This window comes from Anabrus simplex, chromosome 14 (genome assembly GCF_040414725.1).
Source record: "Anabrus simplex isolate iqAnaSimp1 chromosome 14, ASM4041472v1, whole genome shotgun sequence".
Classification (NCBI taxonomy): Eukaryota; Metazoa; Arthropoda; class Insecta; order Orthoptera; family Tettigoniidae; genus Anabrus; species Anabrus simplex.
In genome coordinates, this window is record NC_090278.1 from 9,853,125 (window position 1) to 9,867,065 (window position 13,941).

General features: G+C 38.0%; 1 protein-coding gene across 1 annotated transcript in view; it reads right to left on the minus strand.

Moving 5' to 3' along the window:
* The window catches only part of LOC137503025 (uncharacterized), a 70,919-nt gene that overhangs the window by 5,965 nt on the left and 51,013 nt on the right, over window positions 1–13,941 (minus strand). The window contains exon 4 of the mRNA XM_068230403.1: window positions 3,611–3,697. Within this exon, the coding sequence (XP_068086504.1) occupies window positions 3,611–3,697 (87 nt within the window). The remainder of the gene's footprint in view (window positions 1–3,610; window positions 3,698–13,941) is intronic.

The window sequence follows — 13,941 nt, forward strand, 5'->3', positions numbered from 1 at the left end:
ATTCATATGGCCCAGTCGAATGCATGACATCCTCACAAGGAAAGTAATGGGTGGCTCGACCACGTGTTATTAGTGCACACTTAGAAGAAAACAAGTGGATAAATAAAAGAGGAAAATTGATTCCAGATATGACAGACTCGACCTCTTGATCATCTCACAAGATATTGATGTTCACACCACTAGACAACAGGGAGCAGAAAAAATGACAGTGGATTGTATGTCATACGTTTTGTGGCATATCACGCCAAGCAAAAGGTGCAAAAAATCTGTAACTGTTCTTCTTTTACGTGATTGCGGTGATTCTTGTGACAAGTGATTTATCAGGTTCACAATTATTTTTTCATTAACATGGTATTTCATTTTGCATTGATAAATATTCTCTACGAATCAGCTATACTGTTGTAACACGTGGCGCATTCCAGGTGACGGATACAGGTTCTCCACTGGCCTGGCAACAGACTTCAGCAAAATATAGAAGCTGTCACGTACCAAACACGTACAAAGTCTTTAATGGCAATTTTGGCGGATACGGTACGGAGCTGTTGGCAGAAGACGTTTTCTACTTGTCTGGAATTTAATGCAGATAAGAGCGTAGCGTTTCTTCTCTAGTGGAGCGGCTGCAAAAGGCGTCTGTTCCCCATGTCCGGAGCGACGTAACTACCTGCTCTCATGAGCTCTAAAATGCTTCAAGACAAGCCGGCCGTAAATTAATACCGTCATACGATTACAGAAATATGTCTCATTGAATCGGAACCAATGTTAGGGCATCCTCTGAAAGGGACGCGTGTTGGCAGGGCCCAGTCAGCATGAGATGTATGCAAGGGTTACCGACGCACGGGCTGTGACGGCTGAGCAAGTGAGTACCCCCATTCTGAATCCCATCATACAATTATGCCTGGATGAAGTAGCAAATAAGCCACTGCACTTGAGAGAAGGCTTGTAAGCATCTGTGAGATGCAGGAAAAAAAATGGGGTTGAGAAAAGTCATGGGAGAAGGGGTGTGGCTACTAACTGATGTTCTACGGAAACCGAAGAACAGCTCATGGTGTTGACATTGTCATATCAGCAAAATTTAATGGTTCAGTCTCCGAGGTGCAAAAGTCTGACAATCGCTTGATGTAACTCGTCCGCAATGGGGAGGGAAGGAAATTCTAATTTCCCAGTGCAACCCTCCACAAACTGGCGTGCGCACCAAAGATGCGTTCTGGGCACTGCCTGACAAGAAGACCGCTGACTATATCGTCGTTGGCGATGATCTGAATGGACGTGACGGACGGAGGAAAGAAGAACACACAGTCTATGGCGTCCATGGATATGGATAAAAGAACAACGACGACCAACAAATTCCCGATTATGCAGAAACTGATCAACGTGAACACACGGTTCCAAAAGTGTGATATTCATCTAGTCACGTACTACAGTGTCTCCCATCCAACTCACATTGACTACATCCTTTTGATAGGAAGAAATCTATAAGATGTTCTAGAGACAAGAGTTGTCCCTTATTAAATCGTTGCGATGCAACATCTACCAGTCATCTGTAAGCTGCGGATAAAGTCAACAAGGAGACTAACTTTGTTGCAAAAGTTACAGAGCCACAGATCACCATATCTGAAGTGAGCCGGACTAAACTGAAAGACGCTGTAAGCTCAGAAATACGTGTATTTCCACAAGTCAGCAATTAGGAGATTTTATGAATCCTAAAACCTGTTCTTCTGTAATTGAGTACGAAACTGGCATGGGAAATATTTTAGACATTTTAAAAGAAGTCATTTAAGTTGCTGCATGATATTTGTAGACAGCTGAAATGAGAGTCAGGATAAAATAACGCCTGATGTGAGATATAAAACATAGTGGGAAGCAGTAGATAAGATCCGGTCAACTGAATCCTTCAGAAGCATCTAAAATCTATGATATACAATGGACTAAGCTACCTCTGCATAAAATATGTTTAGGAAGTATGAAGCTAATTTAGACTCCATCAAAAAAAGAAATCGGCATTTTGTGTGTGAAAAGCATTCATAAGCAACATCTTTACTAGTGGTCATAATATAAGATTGTTCTCTAACGTAGCCCATTGTGTCCTGTTACACGTGAATTACAAAGAAACAGTAGGATTTGAACCTCGAAGAGTTGACGTATTAGTGCGATGTTCAGTTGTGTGCATGGTTCTACTTTGACTAATGAGAGAGTGTAAGCTGGTATTGGTAGTTCTGAGGACTGACATGAATATTTCTTGCCACTAGTTCTGAATGTATAGTAGGAACAAGTCAATGCATCGCATACGGGTCGAGAATACTCTAACCACCCTCAAAATCTAATACACTATTCAGAATTTGTAGTTTCTATCACTAAGCCGGTTTGAAGTAAAACCTTGGGCAGTGACTAGCCATTGCATGACCTGCCGATATAAGGGCTTGGTTAAGAGCAATATTCCGAGACTATACAATCATTTTCCAGGGATTATCAAAGATTATTTCACACAGTAACCAACAAAGGTGTGAGGGCAAAAAAACGAGATTAAATGTTTGAAAACAGAATATACACTTGTGCTACTTTGTAAGGTCAGTGACAATGATTAAAATTTTGAAATAATATTATATCATTGCATTATTTACCTACTTTTATGAGATAATAAATTCACTTGCATAATTCGGAATGTTTTAGGCAAACTGCACAAGTTTAAAATTCCACTTGTAGCTGTCCAATTTATTAGTGTATACTAACTGTGCAAGTATGGTTGCAATCAACTCACTACAAGCACTTACACTAAAATTGTTCAGCAAGTGCGACCACAACACTGGAACGAACATAAATTCAATACCAAAATTTTTTACGCTTACAACAATGCAGACATTTTATATGAAAACTATAATATCGAAGATGTAGAACTACTGATCTGAAATTTCATTTCTACAACACATTATCTTCTATGGCATCCGCAAATGGAGGAATCTGGCTTAACACACAAGAGAACAGAAATGATCATAAAAAAGGAATCTAACCAAATAATTTTAAAATGACATTCTTTGAGTTATTTCATTATTGAACTCAGCCATCATTATATTGATTAATGAAACTGATTATGTCAGTAGAAATAATTATATTGTTTAAAATGTAAATAAAACTTAACAATTTTAAATTATGTAGACTTAATTTTAATCTACAAACATTGATTTTTCTGTGTGTCACTGTTGGTATCAACATACAAAAACTTACTCAGAATATCTGGAGGCAATAGATTCAGGTGGCATTTGAGATGATAAGAATGTGATGAACAAATGACGCAGAGACAGTGAAACAAAGAACACTTTCTTCATATTTGCTTAAAGGTATTGTAAATAAATACACTTCAAAAATATTCAGCTTTACCAGATATTCTTTTCGTAGATATATATTCAATAAAACCATATGATGGAACATTAAATATGATCATAAAGTTCCTGAATATTCTAGATAATTTTAAACAATAGAATTTTAAGATATTTTCATTTGAAAGTAACCTTGTAAGGAATTAAACTTACGAAAATGGCCAGTTTATGCAAATAAACCAACCATTATTGAACACAGCTGTGAATAGGTGCAACATATTCCTAATTGTACAGTGTACGTACTTTGTTTCTTCTTTGATGTATGGCAAGAGCTGTTCATTGGTATGTTCTTCTATGAACATTTCCTCCTTAGTACCTTCGGAAGGCTATAAGTGAGAAATAAAATACCAGAATGAAGAAGTAAGGGAATAAAAATATATTGGCCTAAACAAAAAATAGCTGAGAAAATAAATTTCTTATAATTATAATTGATTTATCTCCCATTTAAAAATATATACTGGAAAGGAACAATCAAATCAAAATCACTTTAAATGCAAGAGAGGTGTCTACCTTGGTGGCAAATGGCACACAAAAATACATTATTATCGAGCACTAAATTTTAAAAGAAAAGAGAAGAAAACAATTTCCTAAAATACAGTATTACACAATTTGAGCTATTTTATTCTATTAAACACACAGCTCGTTCTTAATAAATGTACATAATATACAAAATTTTACTCATAATATCTTCTGTATTACAAACATAATCAACACATGTACAACTTATGCAACTACTTGAAATTATAGTACACAACTTCTATTAGGTTAAATTTACATTGCATTTATTTATTTTATTCTTTTACCCTTTTTGGAACCTAACTTGCATAATGACCTGCTCCGTTTTAACCCAAGTCCCTATAGCCACAGCTTTTCAGACAACTGATAAGAGAGATAAGAGCATGTTGGATAGCAGTAGACGAGGTAGCATAGAAAAGGAGGAACATTTGTAAATACGTAAATTTAAAATTACCTACATATTTGTGATTATTCAGCAGAGTATATGTACACATACATGTTTCCAAATTCTTACCCAATACCATTTCTTGCTTCTGTTTCTCTTTCTATTGGTCCCCATTTCCTCAAAGACTTGCTATTTTCTTCATCCTCTTATATTCACATTCCCCTGTTCCCATCTTTCTATATGTGAATCAATGAACCAATCAAACAACGGCATTTAGGGCTGTTGGTTGTTTATGTAGCAAAGATGAAAAGAGTGTGGAAATATATGAAAAAACTCCCTTGGTAAATTATTTCAATCACTAAATCATCTTCCTATAAGTGAATATTTTCCAAAATTTGTCCCCATGAATTCCAACTTATCTTCATGTTGTGACCTTTCCTACACTAAAAGAATATGACTGAAATGTATTCATCAACTAATGGCATTCCAAGCCATCTCTCCAATTACATTTCATAATTTACAGCTTAATCGAACAGCTTGTCTCCTTTCTCCAAGTCTTCCCATCAACACAATAATTAAATCAGAGAGGACTCTAATTGTGAAACAGAGAACCTGACTTTCCACACCGTTTACCAATATAGCATTCCTAATGTCCATCTAACAATATTGTCAAGGACTTTTTGCAGTTACTCAAAATACTGAAACTTATTTATTACATATATAAAAACAAGTCGGTCTGAAGCGATGTATATGTAAATATTTAAAAATGAAAAAGGCGTGAATTAATGAGGCACTTCCAGAAATATCTGAAATTTGAAACTTGGTACGGGAGAAACTGATGACCCCAGGATCCCCAGAAAAATCGAAAATTCTAAAAATTCCCTGCAGGGGCACGCTGGGGACCTCAAATTTTGGGCTTAGCATAAGAACACAGTCCGATAATTTATCCAAAGCGACAACCTATAGGTTTCAATGGCTTTATATTTTCAGGAACTCCCTAATTTTTATCCAAATAAAGATGTGGGCACAACCTGCCAAAAGAGATAGAAAATTGAAAATTGGATACATTATAGCTTTTAGTCCATAACCGAAGGAAAAATTCCAAGATGTTCAAAATTTTCACTTTTTACCCCCAAAGATATCGAAATATGGAGGTAATTTTACTGAATGTGCAGACATTCCTTTTGAGCTGTTTGTTCGCAAAGCGTTTACTCGTATTACATAACGGATGGCACGACCTCGGCTCAATTTGGAGTGATCTACAAGTTTGGTTCTATAACATTTTGTCGTATCTCTTTCCCGTTTTCGTTAGATTTGGCCGTATTTCTGGATTGTTCGTAAATTTGGTGATTTCTACAGGTATGTGTCGTTGTTTGACACACTTATAGGAATGATAGGATCATCAAGTTAGTTGCACACATTGGCACGATCAAAGTCCATATACGGACCAAATTTCATGATTCTAGCTTAGGGCCTATACATAAGTATGCAAAAAGTAATGTACAGCGTTAAAAATGTACCCAAATTTCGCCCTATTCAAATTTCTCAACTCAATTTATCCCCTAAATATGGTAGATACGAGGAAATGGTTTAGAAAATTCATGGAGAGCAATAAAAGAGGCGTCTGTTGGCGCAAACCGTTTGGTAATATCATGCACCGTTTAGGAGTTATGAATCTCGAAGTGGAAGTCTGCACTTTTAAACGTGCTCATGCTTATCCGTTATCTATCTATCTATCTATCTATCTATCTATCTATCTATCTATCTATCTATCTATCTATCTATCTATCTATCTGTCTATCTATCTTACCTTACTATATATAAAAATGGATGTATGTATGTATGTGTGTAAATGACACATCTCCTCCTAAACCACTGGAGCAATTTCAACCAAGCTTGGTACACTTGTGACTTACTATCAGGAGACGAGCAATGTGGGGGTAAGCCATCCGTAGCTCCCTTATGAGTGGGGTTCAGGGGGGGCGCAAGGTATGGAAATTATGGAAATAATGGAAATAATTGAATAAAATAGTACAATCCACAGTTTTCGGGGTCACTGAGATGAATAGTGACACTCCCGATTTTTAAAAGTCAAAATTCAGCTCCCTTTTGGATAGGGGGCGAGGGGAGAATGATATATAAAATTAAAGGAAAATAGTGTCGAATACATAGTTTTTGGGGTCGCCGAGGTGAATTGTACACTCCAGATTTTTAATATCAGGAGATAAACCACGTGGGGGTAAGGCAGCACAGGAACCCTTACGAGCGGTGCGGGGCGAGGGGTGTGAAATATAATAATATTCGAAAGTAGTGTCGAATCCATACTTTTCGGGCTCGCTGAAATGAATAGTGACACACCGGAATTTTTTAATGTCCAAGTTCAGCCCCCTTCGGGGTGGGGACGATGGGGGTAATATATAAAATAATAGAAAATAGGATCGAATCCATAGTTTTCGGGGTCGCTGAGATGAATAGTGACACAACAGATTTATAGTATCAGGATACATAGCACGTGGGGTTAACACCCCAGGAACCCGTAGGGTCAGGGGGCGAGGGGTGTGAGATATAAAAGTCATCGAAAAAAGTGTCGAATCCATACTTTTCGGGGTCACTGAGATGAATATTGACACTCCAGATTTTTAGTATCAGGAGGCAAACCATGTGGGGGTAATACACCCCAGGAACCCTTAGGGGGGGGGGCGAGGGGCTGAGATATAAAAATCATGGAAAGTAGTGACGAATCTGTACTTTTCGGGGTCGCTGAGATGAAAAGTGACACTCCGAAATTGTTTAAAGTTCAAGTTCAGCCCCGTTCTTGGTCGGGGGCGATGGGAGAGTGATATATAAAAATAATAGAAATTTTATCGAATACATAGTTTTGGGGTCGCTGAGATGAATAGTGACACTCCGAATTTTTAGTATCAGAAGGCGAACCACGTAGGGGTAATACACCCACAGGAACCTTTAGGGGGGTGGGCGAGGGGCTGGGATATAAAAAAACATCGGATGTAGTGTCGAATCCATACCTTTTGGGATCATTGAGACGAATAGCGACACTCCGGAATTTTTTAAGTCCGAGTTCCGCTGTCTTCGTGGTGGGGTGAGTGATATATACAAATAATCGGAAATAGTGTCGAATCCATAGTTGTCAGGGTCTCTGAGATGAATAGTGAGACTCCGGATATTTTATAAGTCCAAGTTCATCCCCCTTTGGGGTGTGGGGTGAGGGGGTGTGATATATAAAATTAATTGAAAATAGTGTCCAATACATAGTTTTCGGGGTCGCCGGGGTGAATTGTACACTTCGAATTTTTAGTATCAGGTAACAAACCACGTGGGGTAGAACACCCCAGGAACCCTTAGGGGTAGGGGCGAGGGGTCTGAGATATAAAAATCATCGAATGTAACTTCAAATCCACACGTTTTGGGATAGCTGAGATGAATAGTGACACTCCGGAATTTTTCAAAGTGGGGGGCGATGGGAGAGTAATACATAAAAATAATCGAAAATAGTGTCGAATCCAGAGTTGTCGGGGTCCCTGAGATTATTAGTGAGACTCCGCATATTTTATAAGTCCAGGTTCACCCTCCTTTGTGGTGGGGGGCGAGAGGGATTGAGACATAACAATAATCGACAATAGTGTCGAATCCATAGTTATCGGTGTCGCTGAGATGAATACTAGAACTCCCCTTTAGGGTGGGGGAGGGGGAGTAAGATATAAAAATAATCGAATATACTGCCGAATCCACAGTTTTTCGGGTCGCTGAGATGAATAGTAACATTCAGGATTTTTTAAGTCCAACTTCATCCCTCTTCGGCATAGGGGGTGAGAAAGTGAAAAAATAAATTGTCAAAAATGACCGAGATAGTGGACGTGTGTATGTCTCAGTATGGCTTTTAAGTACGAATTACTACCTGGAAAACCTACTTTGGGAGTTAGACGCCCCTAGAACCACTATGGAAGCGGGTGAAATATGTTCCATATTAATGAATGAAAGTCAATTTGGAGCGATCTCTTTATACTGTACTATATATATGAATTAAGGCATAAAATGAAAAAAAAACGTGAATTAATGAGACCATTCTAGGAATCCTATAAACTTAAAACTTGGTACCAGACAAGCTGATGACTTCAGGATCCCTAGATAAATCTAAAATTCTCAAAATTCTCTGAGGGGGATACTCTGGGAGTTTCAAATCTGCAGAAGAACACGGCCGGTGATATTTATCAAGTACGATAACTTATAGGTTTCATGGGCTTAAAAGTTTTCTTAAAATCCTAATTTTAACCCCCACAATCTCCCAGACGAGTTAGAAAATTGAAATATGGCAAAATTATAGCTTTTTCTGTACGTTAAATTTGGCTGTATTTCTGGATTTACCTAACTTTTCCAGTTTGTACACGTATTGATGGTTTGGTTCACTTATAGGAAAGATAGGATCATCAAATTCTACACGAATATTGGCCCACCCAGTAGCCATATGTGAGCCAAATTCTATGTTTGAAGCTGTCGCATACGTATGTGAAAAGTAATTCACTGTGTGAAAATCTTACACAAATTTCAACCTATTCAACGTTTCTAAAACAATCTTACCTTTAAATAGATGTGATACGAGGAAATATCATAGGCCAGCCACTTAGATCGCTAAATGAGGCCAGAGGCGTCTTACCGTACAATCCGCTTTTCGATACCGTGCGCCGTTTAGCAGCAGTTATTCTGTAAATGAAGCTGAACATGCATACACTTCCGTATGTCGATCTACGTTCATTCACTGGAGTCGATGTGTAGCGATCTGGAAGGGGTGTGTGTCTGACATTGTAATTAATACTTTACAAATCAATAGTGACTGTCAGCTGGAGGGCGTCTACTGCTGTCATCAGTACTCCCCACATCGACTTTAACTGGCAGTAGGAATGGGGTCCTCCTCCAACGCCTATGTGCCATTGTAATGAATAATTCCCTTTTCGATTTGACTAGCAGACGGCAAGGGAGTGTGCATTTTTTCAAAACTCATTTAGCTGATTCTCTTTATCACTAGGGAATCGGGTGAAATAAAATCCATACTAATAAATAGAAGTCAGTTTGCCGCGATCTATACATACTGTTATATATATATAAATTCTCGAGCGATAACATATTGGTTCCATGGGCTTAAAAGTTTCCTGAAAGTCCCAATTTTGAACCCCCTCCCCCATATCAAGATTGCAGCACAATCTCCCGCACGAGTTAGAAAATTGAAATTTAGCAAAATTATAGCTTTTAGCCTGTAACTGACGGAAAATTTACGAGATGTTTAAAAAAAATTTTTTACTCCCGGAAAATATCGAAATATGGAGGCAATTTTAATGACCGTCCAGGCCTTCCTTTCGAGGTATTTGGTGGCTAAACGGTAAGTCGAATCACAAAACGGATGGCACAATCTCCGTTCAATTTGGAGTGATCTACAGTTTTGGTCCTATGACATTTTGTCGTATCTCTATCCCTTATGTTAAATTTGGCTCTATTTCTGAATTTGTCTAAATTTTTGCACTTTGTACACGTGCAATTGATGGTTTCATTCACTTATATGAAAGATGGGATAATGAAATTCTACACGAATAGTGGCCCACCCAGCCAAATTTCTTCGTTTGAAGCTGTCGCTTAAGTATCTGAAAAGTAATTCACTGTGTGAAAACCTTACACAAATTTCACCCTATTCAACGTTTTTAAAATAATCTTGCCAATAAATAGATGAGATACGAGAAAATATCATAGGGCCATCCGTTTAGATCGCTAAATGAGGCCAGAGGCGTCTTTTCATACAATCCGTTTTTCAATATCAAAGCACCGTTTAGCAGCAGTTATTCTGTAAATGAAGGTGAACATGTATATACTTCCGTATGTCGATACATTTACTAATTTGAGTCGATTTGTGGCGATCTAGAAGGGGTGTGTCTGACATTGTAATTAATACTTTACAAATCAATAGTGACTGTCACCAGGAGGGCGTCTGCTGTTGTAATCAGTACTCCCCACATCGACTTTAACTAGCAATAGGAATGGGGTCCTTCTCCAACGCCTGTGTACCACTGTAATGTATAATTCCTTTCTTGATTTGACTAGCAGAAGGCAAGGGAGCGTGCATTTTTTTAAAACTCTTTTACCTGATTCTCTTTATCACTAGGTACAGGTGCCCCCGATTATAAACAAATTTATCCATAAAAATGTGACTGATGTTGCGCATAGTGAATTGCTGCAGACAAGTGGACCTGTCGTTATCATGTCAACTCCGCAACTGGCACATTACATTGGAAACAATGACTGCTTTTTCTCGGAAAACGCCAAGAGACATGCAATTAAAACATTCTTATTCACTTCATGTACAGCAATTTACTTCGATATCCGTATACATTGTAGAATACCGTAGCAAAGCACGGGTATATTTACTAGTGTATATGTATAAAAGCAAGTCGGTCTGAAGCGATGTATACATAAATATTTAAAAATGAAAATAGGCGTGAATTAATGAGGCAATTCCAGAACTCTCAGAAATTTGAAACTTGGTACGGGATCCCTAGAAAAATCGAAAATTCCCAAAATTCCGTGAAGGGGGCACGCTGAGGGGCCTCAGATTTTGGGCTCAACATATGAACGCCGTCGTACAATTTATCTCGTGGTCTTAAACATTTTCAGGAATTTCCTAATTTTTATCCCCCGTACCCCAAATCGAGATGGCGGCACAACCTGCCAGAAGATGTAGAAAATTGAAAATATGATATATATTATAGCTTTCAGTCTCTAACCGACGGAAAAATTCCAAGATGTTAAAATTTTTCACTTTTTACCCCACAAGATTTCGAAATATGGAGGCAATTGTAATGCATTCCTTTTGAGGTACTTGTTGCCTAAACAGTAAGTCGTATCACAAAAAGGATGGAACAATCTCAGTTCAATTTGGAGTGATCTATAACTTTGGTGCTATGACTTTTTGTCGCATCTCTCACCCTTATACGTTAGATTTGGCTTTATTTCAGGATCGTTCGTAAATTTGGTGATTTTTACAAGTATATTTCATTGTTTGACACACTTATAGGTATGATATGATCATCAAGTTAGGTGCGCACTTTGGAACGATCCGGGGCCATATGTGAACCAAATTTCATGATCCTAGCTTATATATAAGTATGCAAAAAGTAATGTAAAGCGTTAAAAATGTACCCAAATTTCACCCTATTCAAATTTTGAACTCAATTTACCCCCTAAATATAGGAGATACGAGCAAATGGTTTAGAAACAAACATGTAGAGCGGTAAAGGTGGCGTCTGTTGGCGCAAATCGTTTGTTGATATCAGGCACTGTTTAGGAGTTATGAAACTCGAAGTTGAGGTCTGCACTTTTAAACGTGCTCATGGTTATCCGCCACTGTACATATAAAAGCATGTCGGCCTGAAACGGTGCATATATAAATATTTAAAAATGAAAATAGGCGTGAATTATTGAAGCACTTCTAGAATCCTCGGAAATTTGAAACTTGGTAAGGGAGAACCTGATGAACCCAGGATCCTTAGAAAAATCGAAAATTCAAAAAATTCCCTGAAGGGAGCACGCTGGGGGCCTCTAATTTTGGGCTCGACATAAGAATGCACTCGTATAATTTATCCAAAGCGACAACCTATATGTTTCATGGGCTTAGAAATTTTCAGGAATTTCGTAATTTTTATCCCCCGTCCCTCTAAATCTAGATGGCGGCACAACCTGCCAGACGAGGTAGAAAATTGAAAATTGGTTAAATTATAGCTTTTAGTCCCTAACTGACGTAAAATTCCAATATTTTCAAATGTTTCACTTTTTACCCCCAGAAATATCGAAATATGGAGGCAATTTTAATGAATGTGCAGACAATTCTTTTGAGGTATTTGTTGGCTGAACGTTAAGTCGTATCACGAAACGGATGTCACAATCTCCATTCGATTTGGAGTGTTCTACAACTTTGGTCCTATGACCTTTTGTCCTATCTCTCTCCCTTGTACGCTATATTGGGGTCTATTTATTGATTGTACCTGAATTTTGCCCCTTGCACACGTACGTATAATTGATGGTTTGAATCACTTATGGGAAAGATAGAATCATCAAATTCTACACGAATATTAGCCCACCAAGTAGCTACATGTGTGTCAAATTCTATGTTTTAAGCTGTCATATAAGTAGCTGAAAAGTAATTCAATATGTGAAAAGCTTACACCAATTTCACCCTATTCGACTTTTCTAAAACAATCTTACCTTTAAATAGAAGAGATACTTGAACATATCTTAAGACCAGCTATTTAGATCGCTAAATGTCGCCAGAGGTGTCTTATCGTACAATCAGTTTTTCGATATGATGTATCGTTTAACAGCAGTTATCCTGTAAATGTAGGTAGACATCCATATACTTCCCTATGACGATCTATATTAATTCATTAATGTCGATTTGTAGCGATCTAGATAGGGTTTGTCTGCCATTGCAAATCGATAGTGACTGTCAGCAGGAGGGCGTCTGCTATTGTAATCAGTCCTGTCCATATCGACATTGACAGGCAGTAAGATTGGGGTCGTCCTCCAACACCTGTGCACCTCTGTAACGAATAGTTCCCTTCTCGATTCGACTAGCAGAAGACATGGGAGAGTGCAATTTTTTCAAAACTCTTTTACCCGATTCTGTTTGTCAGTAGGCAGGGGTGTCTCCCATTATAAACAAATTTACCCATCTAAAATGTGACTGACTTTAGGCATACTGGCCTGCTATTGTAATGGAAACTCACCAACTCGGTGAAATTTACCCATCTAAAATGTGACTGACTTTAGGCATAGTGGCCTGCTATTGTAATGGAAACTCACCAACTCGGTGTGACTGGCAGTAAGCTGACTGGCATTAAAAAATGCGTCTGCCATTATAATGATAAGAACACAACATAATTTTGACTTGCAGTAGGGAGCGTCCTTGCAAATATAAGAAAAGTTCCTTAACTATGATCTATCTGAAAGTAGGAAATGGGGTCTGCCATTGTAATGAAACCTCCCCAAATCGACTTTGTCAGCGAACAAGGCAATCGGGCCTGCCGTTGAATGAAAATTACTAACTTCTTTGTGAATTGCAGTAGACAAGTGGGCTTTACGTTATCATCGCAATTACGCAAATCGCACTTACATTGGAAATGACGTCTGTGGATTTCACAATGCTGTAATTTACTTCGATATCCGTATATAATGTAGAGTACCGTAGCGAAGCACGGGTACATTTGCTAGTTGTATATAATAAAGGTCTCATAATACTGCCCTGTGGGAGCCAATCCAATAATTGTTACAGGATCAAATAAAGCTTCACCTACTACAATGCTCTGAGTTTTATTTTCTAGAAATACACCAGACGTGGCCAAATTCTAATGGTGAAACGTATATTTTTATCTTTATGTAAATTATCAACCTTTATAGCCTAATCCTTGAAATTGTTTGATGGTTACCACTTGGAATATCCCTGTCTACACTACTGTATTTTTTCATATAGTGGCTACAGTGAGAACCACAATGTAATTTCATTATTTCTATGGTTTTGTGTCATTTTTGTTAGTGAACATGTTCTGTTGTTTATTGTCTATATCTGCATATTGTTGCTGTATGGAAGTAAATAATGTGACCTATTGTTAAGAC